Raw genomic sequence first — 23,494 nt, 5'->3', positions numbered from 1 at the left:
GCCCCCACACTCAGAACCCCCAATGAGCCCCACACCCCCTGCCCCAGGACCACCCCAATGAGCCTCCCACACCCAGATACCCACCCCAACGAGCCTCAACCAACTGCACCTGGATCCCTGCCCCACTGCCCCAACATCTGGACCTCCCCTGAGTCCCCCACACACACCCGACCTCTCCCCCGCTGAGTCCCAACCACCTTTACCTGGACCTCCCTGCAGAGTCCCATTACCTTTGCACCCAGAACCCCCACTGAGCTGCCGCACACAGATTGCCCCACACAGAACCCTCTCAACCCACACCTGGATCCCCCCACACTAAGCCGCTCCACACTTGGATCCTGCCTTGCTGAACCTGCCTGCCTACACCTGGTGCACCTGGCACAGAGGGGCAGGGCCCTGCAGTGTTTCTGGGGCAAGCCCGGTCCTTGCACTAAGTCAGGGTTGGGTGCAGCCTCACCGCTGAGTCCGTGTCCCAGTGGGTGCTGCACAGTCATCATCTCCCACCTCTGTGCAGCCAGTGGCCTGTCCTCCCCACTGCCATGCTGGAGCCTCCACATTTGACAAATAAAATTTGCAGAATTTTAAAATATTGTGCACAGAATTTTTTGGTACAGAATGCCCTCAGGAGTAATGTACACACTCCTTCTCCACTGATCCCATTGTAATCATTCCCTCCCTGCACCCTCTCAACCCATTGAGTCTTCATGCATCCCCAAAACCCCTCTTAATAAAATACTCCATATAGGAAGACTGTGCAGGAAACAGGGTGTTAAACTTAGAAGTCGCGAGTCAGAGAAAGGTTAGAAGATGCAAAACTAGATGGATGGATGTCATACAAAAGGATCAGATCAGCTATGGCGTTTCCAAGGAACTGCTTCAAGACAGACTGGAATGGAGAAGGACTCAGAGAGCCAACCCCATACAAAGGGGACTAAGGTATGATGAAGTCACGTGCTTAACTTTGACCATGAGCAGTCCCACTGAACGTTCCCTGGGCACTGCACCTTGACGTGGTGGGAGAAAGTGTGTTTTTCAATGAACACGAGAGCTACGCTCACCCAAGGCTCTTACGTAAATTAAGTAGTCATGGGATAAGAGGGAAGATCCTTTCATGGATTGAGAACTGGTTAAAAGACAGGGAACAAAGGGTAGGAATAAATGGTAAATTTTCAGAATGGAGAGGGGTAACTAGTGGTGTTCCCCAAGGGTCAGTCCTAGGACCAATCCTATTCAACATATTCATAAATGATCTGGAGAAAGAGGTAAACAGTGAGGTGGCAAAGTCTGCAGATAATACTAAACTGCTCAAGATAGTTAAGACCAAAGTAGACTGTGAAGAACTTCAAAAAGATCTCACAAAACTAAGTGACTGGGCAACAAAATGGCAAATGAAATTTAATGTGGATAAATGTAAAGTAATGCACATTGGAAAAAATAACCCCAACTATACATACAATATGATGGGGGCTAATTTAGCTACAACTAATCAGGAGAAAGATCATGGAGTCATCGTGAATAGTTCTCTGAAGACGTCCACGCAGTGTGCAGCAGCAGTCAAAAAAGCGAACAGGAGGTTAGGAATCATTAAAAAAGGGACAGAGAATAAGACGGAGAATATCTTATTGCCCTTATATAAATCCATGGTACACCCACATCTTGAATACTGCATACAGATGTGGTCCCCTCATCTCAAAAAAGATATACTGGCATTAGAAAAGGTTCAGAAAAGGGCAACTAAAATGATTAGGGGTTTGGAACGGGTCCCATATGAGGACAGATTAAAGAGGCTAGGATTTTTCAACTTGGAAGAGAGGAGACTAAGTGGGGATATGATGGAGGTATATAAAATCATGAATGGTGTGGAGAAAGTGAATAAGGAAAAGTTAGTTACTTGTTCCCATAATATAAGAACTAGGGGCCACCAAATTAAATTAATGGGTAGCAGATTTAAAACAAATAAAAGGAAGTTCTTCTTTACACAGTGCACAGTCAACCTGTGGAACTCCTTGCCTGAGGAGGTTGTGAAGGCTAGGACTATAACAGGGTTTAAAAGAGAACTCGATAAATTCATGGAGGTTAAGTCCATTAATGGCTATTAGCCAGGATGGGTAAGGAATGGTGTCCCTAGCCTCTGTTTATCAGAGGGTGGAGATGGATGGCAGGAGAGAGATCACTTGATCATTACCTGTTAGGTTCACTCCCTCTGGGGCACCTGGCATTGGCCACTGTTGGCAGATAGGATACTGGGCTGGATGGACCTTTGGTCTGACCCAGTATTGCCATGCTTATGTTCTTATGCTGGTGAGAGTTTTAACTCCTGGGACTGGAACCCAAGCAGGACAGGTCAAAGGGTAGGGGCCAGACACAAAGCACTACACTAAGTTGGGCGTTGAGCAACAGTCAATAACCTAGCCTTGTAAAAAAGTTATGATACAGAAATACAACTAGATAGCCATTCTGTTAAACAGCAGGATAGACAAGGATGTCAGAGCCTTCTTTGCGCCCTAAGCGAAAACTGATGGTGCAAGAAGGATTCAGATGTAAATGGGACTATTCGGGTGAGTAAAGTTAAAAACCTGCTTATGTGTTTGTAAGATCAGGGGCTCAATTTTCAATGTTTTGTATTATGCACTAGTTTTGTAAAATGCAAATAACATGCCCAAGTAGTGCAATTAAAGAAAACCCAGCATTTATAACGCAGTTCATTAAAGAGCTTAATCTAAAGTCACAATAGCACAGTCACTGGCAAACCAAACTGCACCAAAAAAAATAAAAATTCTCCAGCATACCTGGAGACAGCTTCAGAGACAGGGGAGGGGGGCTGGATGTGCATGCCTGCCTGCCTGATCACGAGGGGTGGGGGAAGCTGGTCGTACGTGCATGCCAACAAGCAAGAGAGATTCTGTCCCTCTCTCTTGCGACTGCAGCTCCCTGGCATGTAGGTGTAGGGCTTTTTATTATGCAGGAGGCAGGCTGAAGGCACAAATGAAGCAGCCTGCCTGAGTTAATTGAATTAATTCTCTGAGGCACACATGGTAGCACCCTGACTGTTGTAGTAAAATTGTTAAAGTTGCTGTTGATGGTTAATTGAGCTCATTCTCTGAGGCAGAAATGTAGCAGCATGCCTATTGTTAGTTAACTGTCCCCATTCTCAGTCAATTCCCCCAGAAGCATTAAAACCTGTGAAAGTTTTAAGGCACCTGCATTGCCAGAGTGATGTAAAGGAGTCTTATTATAAATGACAGTAAAGGAATCCTCAGCAAGGAAGATCTATTTGCTTTCTCACTTTTTTCCTGTGCCAAAGCGGCACAATGGGGTTAGATTATAGCTCAGAATTTATTTTACTTACCCATTTAAAAAAAAAGAAAAAAGACTTTGAGGGCAAATAAAGCATTTACCAAGCAGTCAATAAAATATCAGGACAATCAGAACCAAGCACTTCCCAAAGTACCCAGCCAAGTCCAGGACAATGATTAGCAAAACTGTATGACTTTCATGTGTGAAAGTCTGAGCAATTTAAAATGACATTCTACTCTTCCCCACCGGTTTGGTATTCTGTAATGTAATTTAAATGAAAATCAGGATTATAACTGGAATGCAGGGTATTAGTTACCAAGTGTTTGTAACTTAACTTTCATGTGTTTAAGAAATGCTGAATAGTTATCGTGACTTTTTCCTGTATTGTAGTTTAAATAAATTACCAAAACTATTGAAACTGGTGTGATTATACTGCATTATTCTGACACATAAAATATGCAGAATTTTGAATTTTTTGGCGCAGAATCCCCCCCAGGAGTAGTATCTTGTAACTGAAGAAGGTAAACCTATTCAGTATGATAGTTTAAGCAGCAACTTAAGAGGAATCGTTTGGGCCAGCTGATGCCAAGAGCAGATCTGCATAACTTTAGCCTCTGCAGTCGAAATACTCTACCAACTCCTGCTGATGCAAATGACAGAGGACCTAAGGAGGTATGCAGGAAGGGAGGACAGAGAAAGATCTGGGCTTGGGAGGGAAGGGGAAAATTGCCCCCACTTCCTGTGGAGCTCCTCAGATTTGCCGGAGGGGAGATTCTCACACAAATCTTAGCAGGCTGATTTGGTCCCTCTTGCAAGACATTTGATGGAAGCATTCTCCTTCCCACCTTGGGTTGTCTCCGAGTTCTCTTCTCTAAAGAGCAAGGCTAGAAATGTACCTGTTTGTTTTTAAAAAGAGGACTCAGGTCTCCAGCCACAATTTGACATCCTATGATAAGCATGCCAGAGCTGGTAATCCCAATCAAATTTTGAAATTATACTTCAAATTAACAAAATGTAGGTGCTGAGCGCTAAGTCTCAACCACTATGTTTTCTCTCTCTCCCATCTTCTTTGTTTGGAATTTTTGTGGTGTGATACAGGCTACTCAGTTTATGTGTTATGAAGTGGCAAAGTTAGACTATCAACTCTGAACACCTATTTATAGGACATCCTATTCTGGAATCCCTTCTACAAATCACTTCAGATTTGGTAGTAATACCCTAATTTAACCTAGTCTCTTCTCAATGAATTTTGAGGTTGATATAATGTTATAAAAGTTTTTCTGGTTTTTAAAAGGAGGTCATAATCATGATTATAAAGAAGAGTCAGCTGCAACTTTAACTGTGGAGCAACTGCTGTTACTCCATAGCACTAGAGTATAGCAAACTCAGACTATCAGCTATGTAATGTACTACTCAGTGTTTTATACACAGTAACACTCCTGTCTTGACTGCTATTAATTAATTTAATCCTCATGCCATGTTGCTGTTTAGTCACTGACAGACAGACAGAGCGAATTATATTTGTTGCGTGTCTGTGTTAATGACTTGATATTGTTGAAATAAGAGGCTCAATTTAAATGATTTCATCTAAGATTATTAATCAGAGATAAGTACAGCACTATACAGAAGACAGAAATAAATACATTACTACCCTTTGTTTTCAGACTAAGAGCTGTACGTATATCTTACCTGCATCTGGAAGGGACATGCAGTTTTCATTTCCCCGCCCCCAAAGTTTTCATATCACTATCATTATATAGGATTTCAGACAAACGAAACCCAGTTTCCAAGAATATTCTCCCAGAAACATATGTTGTGATGTCATTTCTATACATTCTCAGTTTACCTGACTCTTGTGTCAAAGCATAATTATTTACCGCTGAGGGCACTAACAATTCTTCAAGTTAATATCTCTCAGTGCATCCTTCTTACCCCACAATCATTCTTCCGTATTGATTCCCCCAACAGAAAACATCTGCTATGACAATAATCTCTTATTAGTTTCCCAAGTCTATATATGCTTATGTCAGCATTTTATTTTAATTTTTATATATATATATATATATATATATATATATATATATATATATAATGTTAAGGAGATGATTTCCAAGAATATCTAGAGTTTTATAGACATGAAGGCACCCTAGAGTTATTAAATACATTCCTAAATAGGGTAACTTACTGGTCAAGGACCAGTGTTCTGGACTTTAGAATTCAGACATACTCTTTGTTGAAGATACAGATTCTAAAGAATAGTTAATATATATAAATGAATGAAATATAGAAAAAGGAAGAACTAAAAGTATTACTATTTACTAACCGGTACTAACATATTACATGGTGAAATTTATATTAAGATTGTTATTCTGTCAAATGAAAAATTATGTAGGGCAAAATGGATCAAAAACGTACCACATATATACAATTAATCTACAGACAAGCTATAAATATGTTAACAGTGAATACTGGAACAATGGTGCGAGCTGAAAATGTATTAATATTGAACGTTAGTCGAAACCATCTGTGTAATGTAGCACAACTAGATTTTCAAATCAGATCCTACCTTTTTGTCACCCACAGCATTGTCTTTACTCTGTGCAGACATCCACTGGGGAAGTTTATGATGTGGAGAAATCATTTTCAATTCTATATGATTAATTCTCCTGCATTTCTGTTACTTTTGTTCTGTAAAATTTAAGGGGGAAAAAAGGCAGTTAGTGAACAGTCGGTATACGAATGAGAGCTATTATTGCTGTTTCATCATTTTTAGTCCCCCAGGGTCTTCATTTTAGCTGATCACTTTAGGCTCAAGCAATCTGTCCGCAGGGAAGGAAATGTACGTGACCTAGGTAAATGCAAGAGTTCTTCATCAGAGTTTCACCATCTGTTACATGTATACACAAATGTATAAAAATACATGAAAGAAGAAAATCTCGAAATATCCTCCTGAGAGAGAGTTCAGTAAAGTCTTTTGCACATTATGACAGCAACAACTAATTTAGGATGAAATGACTTCAGTGTATTTTTCCACTAAAATAATTCAGCCATTAACAGCTATGGTGCTAACATACCAAGCAACCATTGGGATTTGTTTGTTTAACACAATCTAGTGATGCACAGTTTTGTTCTTTAGCCAGCCTTCTTACTCAGAGAGTTACATGCAGTTTGCATAATTCATGGTTTGAAAACTCCCTCTGCAGAGAGTAGGAACACTGTTCTGATGAGAGCAGGTTGCCTCTGCTGTGAGGATTGGTCCTGAATGTTCCCACCCCACCAAGTTGTGTTGAAGAGGAACTCGTGGCGCAGCAACACACAACACTGGTCTTGCCACCTCTCAGTGCGGTTACACTGCCCACCGTGCTGTCTCCAGCAGTTCTTGTTCAACTCACTGCTTTGTTGCATGTCTAAGTTAATGACTCAAGATTTTTAAACAACGGGCTCAACTGGAATTATTTAATCTAAGATTATCAATCAGAGATTAGTCCAGCACTATACAGAATACAGAGATACGTTATTACCCTATCAAGAGCTGGCTCTGTCTCACTATATCTGGAGGGAAGCGCAACCTTCACTCCCCCAGTGAAGTTCCCATACCAATATCATTATATAGGGTGGTAGACAAAGAAACCTTTTTTGCCAAGAATATTCCCCAGAAACATATGTTCTGATGTCATTTCTATACATTCTCAGTTTACCTGGTTTATGTGTGAAGGCCTGATTATTCACAGCTCAGAAGACTAACAATTCTTCAAGAGAATCTCTCTCAGTGGGTCTTTCTTACCCAACAATCATTCTTCCCTACTGAGTCCCCAACAGAAAACATCTGCTGTAACAACCATCCCTTATTACTTTCCCAAGTCTATATATGCTTATGTAAGCATTATATATATGCCCTATATGTATGTATGTATGTATGTGTCTATGTTAAGGAGATTGTTTCCAAGAATATTTGGAGTTTTATAGACATTAAGATGCCAGAGATTGTTAAAATAAGGCATGATGGATAACATTCCCGCATAGGACCAGTGTTCTGCACCTTAGAATTCAGACACACTCTTTGTTGAAGATTTTAAAGAATAGTTAATATATAAATGAATCAAATAAACAGAAAAAAAGAACTAACAGGGTTAATATTTACTAAGAGACATTAACAGCTTCCTCTTGAGTTCTGTAGCAGAGACCAGAGGCAACACAACAAATGCACACAGCTCAGCACCCAAGAGCCTCAACAGCTTCCCCTCCACTGGGCCACCAGAGAGGGCAACACAATTGCAAGTGGTAGAGGAATGGCAGGCCAGTATTGAGATGAAGGAAGATTAACAACAGGAAAGAGGGAGAGCCTGGGCAAGGAGAGAGAAGATAAGATAGATCTGGTAAATGAGGAAGTGACAGGAGATAAAGGAGTACTTGTGGCACCTTAGAGACTAACAAATTTATTTGAGTATAAGCTTTTGTGAGCTACAGCTCACTTCATCGGATGCTCCTACCAGTTTTTGAATGTTTGAATGTTATGATTCCTGATGTTAGACTTGTGTCCATTTATTCTTTTGCGTAGAGACTGTCTGGTTTGGCTCTGTTTTGACAGATTGACAGAGCCAGAAGAGGAGTGCCCAGAAGTCACCTACTACAGGACAGGCCCAACAAAGAAAATAACAGAACGCCACTAGCCATCACCTTCAGCCCCCAACTAAAACCTCTCCAGTGCACCGTCAAAGATCTACAACCTATCCTGAAAAATGATCCCTCACTCTCACAGATCTTGGGAGACAGACCAGTCCTTGCTTACAGACAGCCCCACAACCTGAAGCAAATACTCTCCAGCAACCACACACCAAAAACACTAACCCAGGAACCTATCCTTGCAACAAAGCCCGATGCCAACTCTCTTCACATGTTTATTCAAGTGACACCATCACAGGCCCTAATCACATTAGCCACGCCATCAGGGGCTCATTCACCTGTACATCTACCAATGTGATATGTGCCAGCAATGCCCCTCTGCCATGTACATTGGCTAAACTGGACAGTCTCCATGCAAAAGAATAAATAGACACAACTCTGACATCAGGAATCATAACATTAAAAAACCGGTAGGAGAATACTTCGACCTCCCTGGTCACTCAGTAACTGACTTAAAGGTGGCAATTTTGCAACAGAAAAGCTTCAAAAACAGACTTCAACGAGAAACTGCTGAGCTTGAATTAGTATGCAAACTAGATACCATTAACTTGGGTTTGAAGAGAGACTGGGAGTGGCTGGGTTATTACATATATTGAATCTATTTCCCTAAGTTAAGTATCCTCACACCTTGTCAGCTGTCTAAATGGACCATCTTGATTATCACTACAAAAAAATTTTTTCCTTCTGCTGTTAATAGCTCATCTTAATTAATTAGCCTTTTACAGTTGGTATGGCTACTTCCACTTTTTCCATGTTCTCTGTATGTATACACACCTCTACCCCGATAGAACGCTGTCCTCAGGAGCCAAAAAATCTTACCACGTTATAGATGAAACTGCATTATAGCGAACTTGCTTTGATCCACTGGAGCATGCAGCCCCGCCCCCCGGAGCACTGCTTTACCGCGTTATATCCGAATTAGTGTTATATCGGGTCGCGTTATATTGGGGTACAGGTGTATATATATATCTTCTTACTATATGTTCCATTCTATGCATCCGAGGAAGTGATCTGTAGCCCATGAAAGCTTATGCTCAAATAAATTTGTTAGTCTCTAAGGTGCCACAAGTACTCCTGTTCTTTTTCCGGATACAGACTAACACGGCTGCTACTCTGAAACCTGTCATTATGCATGGAGATAAAGAGAAGGTACTTACTGGTGTCTAATGTTCTGAGTCACCTCTGTGCATTTGCACTTATGGGAGTTGCTCACCGGTGGCAAGCACACAGAATCTCCTGGAAGACAGCATCCACGAGGGTGGGGGGAGAAGGGGAGAGCACACATGGGCAAGTGCCCTCTCATGGCATCAAATGTTCAGCAACTCAGGCTATAAGAGACTTCACCTTCTTCACTTCCTGTCCCTTCTCCTGAACCAGTGTCCTGATGTTATACAGGACTCTGAGGTGAAGGGAAAGATGGTCACTGAGTGTGAATGCACAGGAGATTGGTGGATAACCTCTCCTTCTTTGCGAGCCTCAATACCAGGGGTGGATAAAAATCAATTTTTTTTTCATTTAAATCGGATTTTTTTGATCAAATGCTTTTTGAGGAAAAAACCTATCTAAAGATAGTTTGAATTAAGATACATTATAGCTCAAAGATATCTCATTATAGAATAAGGATTATACATTCTAATTCTATAGTATAAGACAATACAGTCATGTAATATTTAAGAAAAGTTTTGTAAATTAGTTCCAATAGTTCATGGATTAGGGACCCAATCTTATGGGATTGCAGGGGCTTCTGTATAGATTTAGATTAATCTTTCTATTTACCCAATGGGACTCAGTGCTCAGTCTAGAAGGTACCATCAGAGAGGCTTAGTTTTGCAGTTCTCAAACTGTGGATTTGTGTCTCCAGAGATAACATGCTTGTTAACAGCAAAAATGTTTTTAAATAAATAAAATAAATAATATATCAAGGTAAGAAATAACAGACCTCAACCCGATTGTCCCTCTGCAAATTTGTGTACACAGAGTCAATCCCTTACCTTTCTAAAAGTGCAAAGTTTCAAAAAGTTCAATAAACAGAAGATGGTTGGGGGCAGAATAGATCTGGACAAGGAGAAGAACTCTGGAGATAAATGTGAGAAGGGAGGGACAGGCAGTTGAAACAAAAGTGAAACTGTTTGAGCAGCATATTCCAGAAATCTTGAGGTCTTTGAGTATAGCCTTTATTGATTTGAGATCTACCATACCATTCTCTCACTAGAAGGGAAAACCTATAATGGCATCAGGCTGTAAAAGTGACCCAGTTTGGGAATAAGAACCATTCAAGAAATATGTTTGCTGATAATGTTTTAAAGAAAGTCACACCAGTGAACTGATGGAAGTCACTTAAGCACTTGGATTCAGAGACTGTTGAAGTGATAATCTCACTTTTAACAGCAGTAGCTTCTTCTGCCGGTGTAGAAAGAATATTTTCTTCCTTTGGACTAATTCATTCCAAATTGAGAAATCATTTGGGACCTGAAAAAGCAGGAAACCTTGTTTTTCTTTTCCAGATTATGAACAAACAAGAAAATGAAAGTGAAGACGACTGAGTTAGCTGCAGACGCCAATATTTTAAGTTTCTCATGTTGGCCTGGCTGACATAGTTGATTTAATTTTTGTTGTTGTTTTTTTAATATTTCATTTAACTATTTTAGTTAAACAATTTTAACAAAAACAAACCTGATTTTAAAAAACTTGAATGTTTAACTAAATTCAAAAATTCAGATGCTTGTTTTGTTAAAATATTTTATGTTTGCTGTTGTAGAAAAAATCCAGAATACATAACGTTGTTGTTTCAGTTAAATAAAACAATTTAAAATGTCTGTCTGGTGATGTTCTCTTCCTAATACAACATAGCAAGAAAATCCTCCAAATATTAATGATTAACCTGTTGAATTGGAGATAGTTCACCTCCCAATGACTTCATAAATATCTGCTTCAATTACCTTTGATAAATGAAATAACCAAACAAACAATCATTCATTTTCTGATAGAGCTGTAAAACTATTCTGAAAAGTTTTCAAAATAAATCATTTAAAAATATATATAGTGTGTACCTTCTAAAAATGAAACCTACATCTATCTCTGAGTTGTGAAGAATATGTATTAAGGTTATAACAACCAACAAAAATGCACTTTTATGTAGAAATCCATGATTAAATTGAGTCTTCCTGACTCGTGATTTGAATCAAATCCACCCTGCTCAGTACATTCCCACTTGTGGGAGATTAGTGAGTGGTATTGCCCAGGTGGATGAGGAGCTCTTAGCAAAATACAAACGGCAACATTGCTCTCCCAAATTGAGCACTGGAGTGCCATGCTAAACACATGGAGTAGTGCCTGGTGAAAAATACATACTGGCCTTCAAGTTGCAGCTCTACAGATTTTCCCTACTGGGATGTACATGCCACAGAAGCCACCGGGGTTCCAGTCGAATGGTCCTCAACCCTTACTAGTCCTGGTACCCTCACTACGTTGAAATAGTTTTATACAGACCTAAATCCAATTAGATGATCTCTGTGTGGCAAGGTGGATTGATTTAAATCAAAGCAATTTAATCACGATATAATCAGCAAGCAGGAAACTGAGTTAAATAATTTATTTTAATCTTAGTTTGCTTTTGTACTTTTTATTTTTCTAAAGAAAGGCCGATTCTCACTGGTTGCTAAACATGTTGATTTGCAATTAAATTAGCCTTTACAGCTAAATTTGGGCATTCTTTTTGCTAATCAGGAGGATGCACTATATCTATATATATTTATTTAAGCAATTATATAACAATTTATATTTATTCAGATTTTTACATTTTTATTATGTTAGAAAATGGTGAATTATGCATTTCTTCTTTACTAGATGGTTTTTTATTTATGATTTTTATCACTATTTGGATGGAAATTCAATCACACAAAAACAGTCTCATACTTTTCTTTAATTAGTTAAACAAAGTTACTTTAAATGTGTTGGATACATAAGTAAATGTTTATCAAAACATGCTTTGCATTTAAAACTAATGATTAATTAAACAATAGAAGTATTATCTGTGGTTAGCTAATTGAATTTATTGTTTCTGGTTACCAGATTCTTCAAGATTGTAGAATTAGTATGTCTCATCCTCTCACACCGAGGCCTGGTCTAAGCTACAAAGTTAGGTCAATATAAGCCATGTTAGGTCGATTTAATAACGTATGTGTCTACACTACCAAGTCCCTTCTGCTGACCTAAGTGGCCTGTAAAGTCGACTTCTGTACTCAATCTCTGCGAGAGGCATTGTGCTTGATTCGACATGGGATAGTGTAGACACTGCGTTGTGTAATTTGAATGAATTGGCCTCCAGAAGGTGTCACACAGTGCTCCGCTGTCACTGCTTTGGAGAGCACTTTCAACTCCACTGTATGTCAGCCAGGTACACAGGAAACAGCCACTCCCCTGTTAAAGCCCTGGGAACTTTTGAATTTTCATTTCCTGTTTGATCAGCGTGGAGAGCTCATCAGTACAGCTGATCATAGAGACTCAAGACCGCAAACGCACTCCAACATGGAGTACACAGGAGGTGGTGGATCTTATTGTTGTATGGGGAGAAGAGTCTGTGCAGGCAGAGCTCAATCTAGCAGAAGAAACACTGACATCTATGCCAAAATCGTGGGGGGTATGGGGAGAAGGGCTACACCAAGGACCCACAGCAGTGCCGCGTTAAAATAAAGGAGCTCCAGCAGGCGTACCATAAGACAAGGGAGGCAAACAGTCATTCTGGTTCTGCCCCACAGGCATGCCGATTTTACGAGGAGCTGCCTGAGATTCTCAGCGACGACACCACCACTACCCCAAAACTCTCCATGGATACCTCCCAGGAGCCCCAGGTGGCATCGAGCAGCAATGAGAAGGAAGAGGAGGAGGAGGAGAATGCAAGACAGGCAAGCACAGGATCCATTCTCCCCGAAAACTAAGAACCATTTTTAACCCTGGAGCCCATCCCTTCAGGGGACCAATTGCTGGGGGACCATGATGCAGGGGAAGGCACCTCTGTGGAATGCACATTTCCAATCAAACTGTAGGGTTACATGCTGTTATTTTTTAAGTTTAATCTGAACAAAAAAAGTAGGTGTAGTGGGTAACTGTGGCCACTCCAGCTACGCAGAGGGTGCTCTCAGAAAAAAGCGGTTTATGTGCACAGGGATGGCCTTGGAATCCTCCACGGCGATCTCTAGGAAGCTTTCATGGAGGGTCTCTGCAATCCTTTGCAGCAGGTTTCTGGGAAGGGCTTCCTTATTTCATCCACCACAGGAGGACACTTTCCCACACCACTCCAGTATTAACTCTGCTGGCATCATTGCAGCACAAGGGCCAGATCTGTACCCAGACAGCATCTGCTCCCTTTCCATCTCTGTTACCCTCAGGAGAGTGATATCACATAGGGTCATCTAGGGGAAATGGGGGGAAGTTTTGGATGCTAGCCCTTAAGCCGCAAACAATTCAACAAGTAATCCTCCCCACAATCCACAATCACTGTGTATTGCAACCAGGATTTTTTTAAAAAGGGAGGGGGTGGGGGGAGAAGCTTCCTCTTTGTCTCCCTTCCCCCCCCAACAACCTGGTGTCGCTTTTGTAAAAATCAAACTATTTGGGGGGCATTGGTACATTGGTACAGGTACATTGGTACCTGTCCTCAGGGTGCTAGGGGAAAAGAGGCTTTTCTGAAATTCCAACCAGTGATCCCAAGGATGTGTTCACAAAAGCTGCAGCAAAGACCTCGTGCCCATACGCACCATGGCTGGAGCAGCAAACCGACTCTTGCAATAGCCAGTGGTTGTGATTACGTTGTGGCCTGCAGGGAAGTGCACTGAGGAGTATTTATTTCATAAAAAGAATTAACCTTGCACCAGAAACAATGCATGCACTGTCAATGCTACCCTTGTCCTTTGTATTCTTTGTAGCTGAAACCTTGTCTGTCGGTGCATCCTCCACACTGGGGCAGAGACTTTCCCAGATTAAAAGGCGGAAAAGACGACTCGGGAGGACATGTTCAATGAGTTAATGCACGCCTCTGAGAATAATAAGACAGAGCTCAGAGCATGGAGAATTACAATGTCTGACAAACTGGATATGGACAGAGAGGACAGGAGAACATGCAGGGAACAAAAGCGTGCCACGCAGGAAGAGATGCTGTGGATTATGAAGGGGCAATCAGACATGTTGAGGCGTCTGGTGGAGGTTCAAGAAAGGCAGCTGGATGCTACAGTCTCTCTGCAGCCTATGCTGAACCTGCTGCCATCGTTGTCAAGTTCCACATCCTCCTCGTCCAAATGTCCTATGAGGTGGGGGTTCGGGGAGATAAAGAGTCCAATATTCCTTGCACTCAACACCAGGGGAGGGTACAAGGATTGTTATTGCTTTGTTTCACTGTTATTGCAGTGCAACTGTAAGCAAGCTTCCCTTGTTTCTCCCCCTACCACCGTGTTTTCAACCCTTTTGCCCCACTTTTCTTTGCTGTTTGTGTTCATAATAAAACTTAACGGATTGAGGAGAAAAGGCTCTTTATTCATTCAGCACACCGTGGTTAGTGGGAGTGGAATTTACATAGGAGAAAATGCAATGAAGAGGATAGCTTGGTAAGGAACAACACAGATAGGTGTCACATTACTGTGGATCATTGCTGAAACTGGTTTTCAAAGCGTCACAGAGACGTGGAGCCCCTCAATGTGCTCTTCTTATTGCCCTGGTGTCTGGCTGCTCAAAATTGGCTGCCAGACAATCTGCCTCAACCCCCCACCCCGCCAGAAACTTTTCTTCCTTTGTTTCACAGATATTATGGAGCACACAGCAGGCAGCAATAACAACGGGGATATTGTTTTCACTGAGGTCTAACCTAGGAAGCAAACAACGCCAGCAACCTTTTAAATGTCACATTCTACCACCATTCTGCACTTGCTTAGCCTATGGTTGAATGGTCCTTACTGCTGTCCAGGCTGCCAGTGTATGGCTTCATGAGCCATGGGAGCAAGGGATAGGCTGGGTCTCCCAGGATCATGATTGCCATTTGATCACCACCAATGGTTGTTTTGCAGTCTGGAAAGAAAGAACCTGCTTGCAGCTTTCTGAACAGACCAGAGTTCCTAAAGATGTGCACGTCATGAATCTTTCCTGACCATCACTCGTTGATGTTGGTGAAACAGCCCCTGTGATCCACCAGTGCTTGCAACCCCATTGAGAAGTACCCCTTTCGGTTTATGTAATCTTTGGCAAGGTAGTCTGGTGCCAAGATAGAGATATGCATTCCATCTATAGCCCCACTGCAGTTAGGAAACCCCATCGCAGCAAAACCATCCACTGTGTCCTGCACGTTGCCCAGAGTCACTACCCTTCTCAGCAGAAGTCTGTTGATTGCTCTGAAAACTTGGATCGTAACAGATCCCACAATAGATTTACCCACTCCGAACTGATTCCCCATTGACTGGTAGCAGTCTAGCACTGCAAGCTTCCACAGAGCTATCACCACTCACTTCTCCACTGTCAGAGCAGCTCTCATTTTAGTATTCTTGCACTTCAGGGCTGGGGAAAGCTCTTCACACGATTCCTGGAAAGTGGTCTTATGCATCTGAAAGTTCTGCAGCCACTGCTCATCATCCCATAGCTGCATAACGATGCAGTCCCATGAGTCAGTGCTTGTTTCCTGGGCCCACAAGTGACGTTCAGCTGTGTCAAGGTGATGTAGGACTGTCACCAGCAAATGTGAATTGCTCCGCTCTATGTCTTCCAGCAGGGCTACTTGTGTGGCATCACATTGTTCCACACGGCAGCTCCTGTATCAGCTGTGTAAATACTGCAGGATAAGGTGCAAGGTGTTTGTAATGCTCACAACAGTGTACAGCTGAGAGGAGTCCATACTTACCATGCTATGGCATCTGCGCGGGTAACCCAGGCTTATGAAAAAAGGCTTGGTTTGTTTGCCGTTGATTTCAGGGAGGGAGGGAGGGAGGTAAGTGGGAGGCTAATGCCATGTTCCCATAACCACCCATGCACATGTTTTGGTCCCATAAGGTACTGCAAGCCTAACCCAAAATTCCACTTGGCTACATGCGTTGTGGGATAGCTACCCACAGGTCAGCACTCTGTGTGTCAATGCAAGCCCTGCTAGCGTGGATGCACTCCGATGACACAATGAGCATAGTGGGGACACACAAGATCGACTTGCTTAAATCAGAGGCTCGATGTCAACTTACATAAAACCAACAACTTAGTAGTGGAGACGTGGCCCTAGTGTTGATTTATAAACTGGAGGAGGAAATTAATTGAACAGAATTAGTTGAATAAATTGAAATTAAGAAATATTCTCGCCATGCCTACAGAAGAGGCTACTGCTGTCAAAAGCTGGTTATGCACTTCAACAAACTCTGATTCCAGCTGCTTAGCCAGTGACTTCCTCCAGTTCAGTGGTCTTTCTTTAAAACATGTATCGCTTAATATTTTTATTTAATGTACATTATTTTAATATATTATAGTAAATTTAGGCATTAACAGATTGTCAATTTCAACTTTAATTTTAAATACTTTTAAAAATAAACCTTTAAATACATTTTAAAAATCTGATTTTTTAAAATCAGATATTTTTATCCACTTTGCTGAGTGAAGATTGGTATTCCCTGGCATCTCTTCTCAAATGTGACAAATAGCCCATTAATCTCTTGAAAGAGCTTTTATCTTTTCCAGGTTTAAAAAAAACACCATAGGACTCTTTTTACATCTGCAGCATGGAGATATTTCACCTGGATGAGAATAGGTTCTGGGAAAGAACACAAGAAGGAGTAGATTTATATATTTCAGATACACACACACATACAATGTGGAAATTGACACCACTTTGGGCATAAAGCAAGGGCAAGAGTGAAGTGCATGAATCCCTTTATCTTTATGCACTGCTGTATAAAGAGCCTGGGGCTAAATGGCCCTCTTGCTGATGAGGAACATTGTTGTCAAGGTCAGATAAGTACATGAGAGGTTTAAGGGAGGTCTCTTCAGCTAGCGTTAATATTAATATAGGACTCAGGTTCTCTGGGTGGCGGAAAGGAACCCTGGAGACCGTTGGGTAGGAGAAATCATCCATGTTCCAAGGGACATCATCAACATCTAAGGTTTCCAAAATGCTGACGAATCATGGTGTCACGTCCACTGGCCGGTTTACAGATGTGCTCTCCCAATGCCAGTATCAGAGCTGTGGGTTGTGGCAAAGCCTCAATCCAAAGGCCATTGCTGATGGGGCAGCCCCCAAAGTTTGGAACAGATAGCTTACATCTGGCTACATCAATTAGAGCCTGGATAGGACTGTAGCTATATGGCCACATGAATAATTGTAATGGCTCTGGCATCAGCTCTTTCCAGGCACCAGACAGTGTTGGGCTGGCATGGGTGCCAAATGCCCCAGGAGCTGAAGTCAACACAGAGGACCCTTACAACCCATCTATTCTCATCCCACAATGGGGTAACCCTTGCTGGAGGCCTGGGAGAGAATTCTGGGATAGCAGAAGATGTGTAATGGGTTTGCCAGACTCTGCGAAGACGGCCTAGTTCTGCCACATGGTGACTGGGATGGGGTCTGAGGAATCACGATCAGGGACAACCCTTCTGTCACAGGCGCCGACAGGGTGAGAACAAACAGTGCTACTGCTGGGAGGCACCAGGGGATCCCACACCACAGGAGTGAAGAGTCTTAGCACTTCCCCTTCCTTTCTTAGGCAACTTTGTGGTGCTGGCATGCTTCCTCTTGTCCTCCTTTTAGGATCAATGTCTGGGAGCGAGCTTGGTGCCAATACGTCAGTGCTGGGGCCTGGAGACAAGGCAGAGGAAGCGGTAAGATTCTCCATAGTAGGTTTAGAGGGAGCCTGGGGAGAGTCAAGTGCCATCATGCTTGGAGCCTACGGTGCAGCTTTTGACTGGGCCTTTGCCTTGGCAACTGCAGGGGTCTTCTGAGAGCCCATGCTGAAGCCTCTAGAAGAGGCAGGTGCCAAAGCCAAGGCAGGAGTTGCCTTTTGAGCTCTGTGAGGGTGGGCTTCAGCACCCGAGGGTCATTCCAGTCTTAGTGCAGAACTAAGTTCCTCTGCTCTCAGCACCTCAAAGCAAGGTAGGCTCAACACCAAAGATGGGGCTCTTGGCAGGCCCAAGGTGCAAAAGCCAGCAGAGTGCACACTAGGCCGGAGAATGTGCCTCCTCCAGGTACCCGATGTCAAGGGTATCCCAGAATCTGATGCTCAGAACAGATACTTATCAGGCATGAGGCATACTTCCTGAACTCTCTTTTAGGGTGTGGCTTCAGCACCCAAAAACCCCAAGGGCTCCCAGGAGATTTAGAAAAAACTCAGTGAGTCTATGAAAGTATTAAAACTATACAACCCTACTAGAGAAACTAAGCTGTCCATAGATTTGGGAGGTTAAAACTCAAACAAGTGCCTCACTACAGATGCAGCAGTGGGTCCCTTCCATTCTTTAAGGCAGCAGAAAAAGAACAGGTCCTGTTGGAGGAGTGCAATCTTTTATACAGAGCTCTGCAATCCAAATGCTCAATTTCAAGAGGATGCTCATGCATGCACTCCTAAGAGATGCCACTTTCAAGAGGGCTCTGTGCACCCATTTGCCAGGAGGCAGCTCCCACTAGTGGGAACGCACGGATGCCCTCAAAGATGAACCTAGTTAGTTGAACACCTATTAGCCGATATCCCTACCTGAAAGATGCATCACCTACTCCAAGCCCACAGGGTGCTGCCCCAAGGGATCACTCAGTGAGCTCTTCACAGAATTATGAAAGTCATCTAGTTAGACTTTGACAATGCAGGATTTTCTTGTACATTTTCAAGACCCTGTCCCACCACCATCTGTCATTATTTTTAAAAAAATATATAGATTCAAGCAATGCAAGTTCCAACACTTCTACTGAGAAACCATTCCACAGCCTACTAGATCTGTGTCCACGTTTTTCTGAAGAGTCAGCCAACATGTTCCTTTTCCAGTTATAACATTCACACCACCCTACATAATTTATCTCCTACCTTGGTGCTTACCTGAAAAATTTTGTAAGCGTTATGTTCCCTTCGCTCTGCATCCTTCCACTGGCTCCCTGTTCTCCATTTCATCAAATACAATGTTTTCACTTCCAAGGCCTTTCACAGCTTCTCTCACATGCTATCAAGATCTCAACTCCCACCTCCATCCTGCCAATGAAGGCAGCCTTCATCACCCACTTGTTACACGTTAAACAAGCACCTTCAGGCTCTCTCTCACCATGCTGTACACATGGGATGATCTCCACATAAATACCCTCAAAGCCACTTCATGGTCCCTTTTCACATCTCTCCTTAATTCTCCTCTTTGTTGGAATACCTACAAAACTCATGACAACCATCGGGCAGCAGGCATGGTGAGCCCACTGCCTAGCATGCTAACCAGTCCTGACTTGTTTCTTTATGCTCCCCAGTCTGCTTGTCTGCATTCACCTTGTCCTAAACTGTAAGCTCTTTGCAGCAGGAACCATCTTTTGGTGTGTTTGTACAGCGCCTAGCACAATAAGTCCCTGGTCCATGACATGAGGTTCTAAAGCAACAAAGAACCTCCTTCACAAGTCAGTCCTGCCAGCCCACCATACAGTTTTATATCTTCTGCAAATTTAATTAATGACCTTTTGGTTCCTCTTCTAGATCTAAATCACTAATAAAGAGGTAGAATAAGTCTGAATGTATGATTCTACCCTAGTGCATTGCAGTTCATCACACCAAGGGTCTTATTCTCCCATAAGTCTAGTTCACACGAGTAGGGATATGATTGTCATGCCAATTTTTAAAACATTTCATGGCAGAGGTTGAGAAAAATAGTTATAGATCATAAAAAGAAGAAGACAAGGGGATCGGAGAGTGAGCCCGCCACTGCTACAGGGTGAGCATGGAGTTCCAGCCCCCTCTACCTGTCCTACACATTTGAACCACCATTCAGGTTTTGCACATCCACCCCTCCAGAGATGGAGGGACAGAGGGGTAAATTTGTTTGGTGTTACACCCTAGCACATAGTTTTGATGCACAGAAAGTTGGCCAGAAATGGAGGGGCAAATATGCCAAGAATGAGTGGACTAGGTCACACTGCCACTTGGTTTGGTGGCATTTCATGGACTTTATTCAAACTCAGTTTCCACGACCACTATGACATCCATGACAAAACTGTAGCTTTACCCTCAAGCACTAAAAGTACTTGATATGTACACAAATCCCTGGGAGAAGAGACCTTTTATATTTATCTTATTGCATCAAGGTGCTTTTACAAACAACAAATTTGTCTTTTTAGTAAAAACACTATTACTGTTTCATCTTACAATTCTCTCTATTTTGATGCAGAAAGAGGAACCGATCTTTACAGTACTCAGTTGTGTAAAAAAAAAGAAGTAAAACACAGCTGCCTCTAGCATAATAAATTGCCAATTGATTTAATGCCAGCAATCAAAAATTATTCTAGTTGGAAATAAGTATTAAGTTGGGTAAGTAAAAGATTTAGGCAGAGGCCCATTTAATCAGAATCATTCAACTTTTGGTCCAACCACCAGTATTAGTAATTACAATTTCCTTTATTTTAACAGGCAACTCTGGTTTTTGTTTGTTTTTTTTTTGTCCAAATCTCTTCTGTGATCATGATGAAAGCAACAAGCAGTAATCATCAATATGAAAAGCAATAAATATATCCTACAATTCAGTCAGCCTATGATGCGCAGAAAGTTATATTATTGCTAGTAAGTTGTGCTGCTTCCAATCAAAAACAATATTCTCAAATATTACATACAAATAATGCACGACTCAAAATATCTTCTGCCTGATCTCATTAAGGCTTGTTATAATTTCTCTGGAAATGTGACACCACCTTTTTAATGCAGATGCACAAGTTTGTTTATAACAAAAACATCTTTGAAAGACAAAAGGATGGCATTTTGCTAGCATTAATTTCTTTGCAGTGCTCTGTAGCCAATTATTTCATATAATTATTTCTGATGTGGTTAATTTGTATGTAATCAATGTGTGATAAACAGAGGTAGATAAAAGTATAGGAATGAGTACAATAGTATTATAGGGGTATAAGGCTGACATATTTATGAGTGATGAGTCTTTATTAGGTATATAAATAAAGTAAGGCTAATACAAGATCTACAGCCTGAGGCCTGTACAACTGTAGGTTACTCATATTAGGTTTTAGACCTAAAGAAGGGTTGACATAACCCTGCACCAGTAAACGTACAAGATTACTGTAAAGAATGTGCCAATGAGTGATGTTCAGGAAAATATGCCACAATGTTCCCATCTAAATGGCAAGGCACCTGATTGGGACATCAGGGAAAATACTGCAGCAACTGCATGTTGCCATGGGGACTTGTTGCCATAAATACCAATGAAAATAATGGGAATTAAGAGAATATCTTATGAAAGGCAGGGTACCCCATATTTTATGGGGTGCAGAAATCCCAGTAAAGAAAAAGGATTTGGAACCTTCATGCACGTGCATAAGGGTTATGGACGTGAGCGTAACACAGCACAAAAAGGGTGCCCCAACACAAATGGGAAGAAAGAATCCATCAGAAGACCCTCCACAGAGTTTATATCAGTATAACATGTTTCTGAAACACTACACTCAGGGGACAGCACCGATTTAAGAAGGTTCCCCCCCACACACACACTTTAGTTAAATTTGTCCAAAGACTGACTGTAGACAAGCATTTGTAGACTACTAATGCTTGTGGCATTTAATTTCTACCTATCTATTTATATAGCATTCACTGCTATTATCTTAGCAGCTGTGTTGACATATATACTGTAATGAACTTCAGCCAGGAATTGTTTTAACTGTGTTTCACTTTGAATTAATGTTCTTGGAAGTCACCTAAAAAAACTTATTTTTCTCCCTTCGCTGTAACTGCTATACAAATGGACCAAAACTTATCAAAATGGTCAGTCTGGAAATAGCATAGCCAAGTGATTTTTTTCTGTATTACCAGAGTCCCCTTTACAGAAACAAGTTAGTCCAGTAAGAGATATTACCTAATCTCACGCATCTTGTCTCTCTAATATCCTGGGACCAACATGGCTACACTTCAGAATCCCCTTTCACACACAGTGCTCTCCCCTCTCATACCTCTACATCCAGTCTGAACAGAAAGGCTGATTCTGTCCCTTACCTCCAGACCCAAACACCATAACACCTCTGAACATACACTGATGGGCAGAAAGCTTGATTTTTTTTAATCCACTTGCCATAATTTTCTTGTTATTCACATCAAGGGTGGAGAACGAGTGACATATTCTAGATACATCCCCACCCAAAATAGTCGCTAGTGCAAAGCAAGCGCACATCCCTCTATAGAAATCAGAGAGTATGTAACAGTCCCCTCCCCAGTCATGTAGTGTATATTGAGACCCTCAATTGATAGAAGTACTTCCAACCAACATGTGCTGCAGATGTTGAGTCTGGAAGCTAGAATTCTCCTATAGAAACATTTATTTTGCTTCATTTAGCTTTATTTGTGTGCGCACGTCTCCTGCACACACATGTATGCCTCCTAGTGGGACATGACCATTCTCTCCCTCTTACAGCTCAGCATCCCTGCTCCCTCCTCTCAGCTAGGGACACACAGCCTAGTCCCAACGAAGCTCCTGAGGTTCACTAGGCAAAACTAGATTAAAAATTAGCCGTATGGAGTGGAAAATTGGTTAGTCTCTAAGGTGCCACAAGTACTCCTTTTCCTTTTAGGCAAAACTAGAAAAGGACTGCCCAACCAGGACTCCTGTGGCCACAAGTCCTTGGAGTATTCTTGCCTAAGGGCTTGTCTACATTACCCACATGACTCACAGGCAGCGATCAATCCAGCGGGGGTCGACCGCCAAACGCTCTCCTGTCAACTCCGGTACTCCACCAGGGCGAGAGGCACAGGCAGAGTCGACGGGAGAGCGTCAGCCGTCGACTTACCGCAGCGAAGACACCACTGTCAGGGCACGCCTACGCTACCCGCCAGACCGGCGGGCAGGAATCGATTTAGCGCCTCTAGTCTAGACGCGACAAACCGACCTCCCCCGAGCGCTCTCCCGTCGACTCCTGTACTCCAGCTCCGCGAGAGGCGCAGGCAGAGCCGAGGGGGGGGGGTGCGGCAGCCGTGGACTCGCTGTGTGGTGAAGACACCGCGGTGAGTCGCCCTAAGTCCGTTATTCACGCAGCTGAAGTCGCTCGCTCGCGGCCGCCTGGCCAGAGTCTGGCTGCCCGGCGGGGCGACTCGCCCCCGGCCGCCGCGCGGAGCTAGCCCGAGAAGCCTGGGCTCCCAGCGGCTGGGCTGCCGCAGCTCCTGCCCCGGGGCTCCCAGCTGCAGTGGCGGCGCGGCCTCGGCGGCCTCCCCCTCCTCTCCTCACGAGGGGCGGACCCGGGAGGGGGGCGTGCTAGGACCCCGGGGACCGCCCGCCCGCCCGCCGGGAGAGGGGAGGCCGGCGCCCGGCACTCTCCGCATTGGGGGTCCCCTGA

General features: G+C 42.7%; 1 protein-coding gene across 4 annotated transcripts in view; it reads right to left on the bottom strand.

Moving 5' to 3' along the window:
* Window positions 1–23,494, bottom strand: part of WRN (WRN RecQ like helicase) — a 110,490-nt gene that overhangs the window by 86,931 nt on the left and 65 nt on the right. For 2 of the 4 annotated variants that reach the window (XM_084625914.1, XM_084625917.1), the window contains exon 2: window positions 5,864–5,985. In XM_084625914.1, the coding sequence (XP_084482040.1) occupies window positions 5,864–5,938 (75 nt within the window). In that variant the 5' untranslated portion in view covers window positions 5,939–5,985. Of the gene's footprint in view, window positions 1–5,863; window positions 5,986–22,951; window positions 23,458–23,494 lie in introns of those variants that run through there. The other 2 variants (XM_084625915.1, XM_084625916.1) reach the window with 2 other exon arrangements.

This window comes from Lepidochelys olivacea, assembly GCF_965140295.1.
Source record: "Lepidochelys olivacea isolate rLepOli2 genome assembly, chromosome: 4".
Classification (NCBI taxonomy): Eukaryota; Metazoa; Chordata; order Testudines; family Cheloniidae; genus Lepidochelys; species Lepidochelys olivacea.
This window is presented reverse-complemented; position numbering and strand designations above follow the sequence as displayed.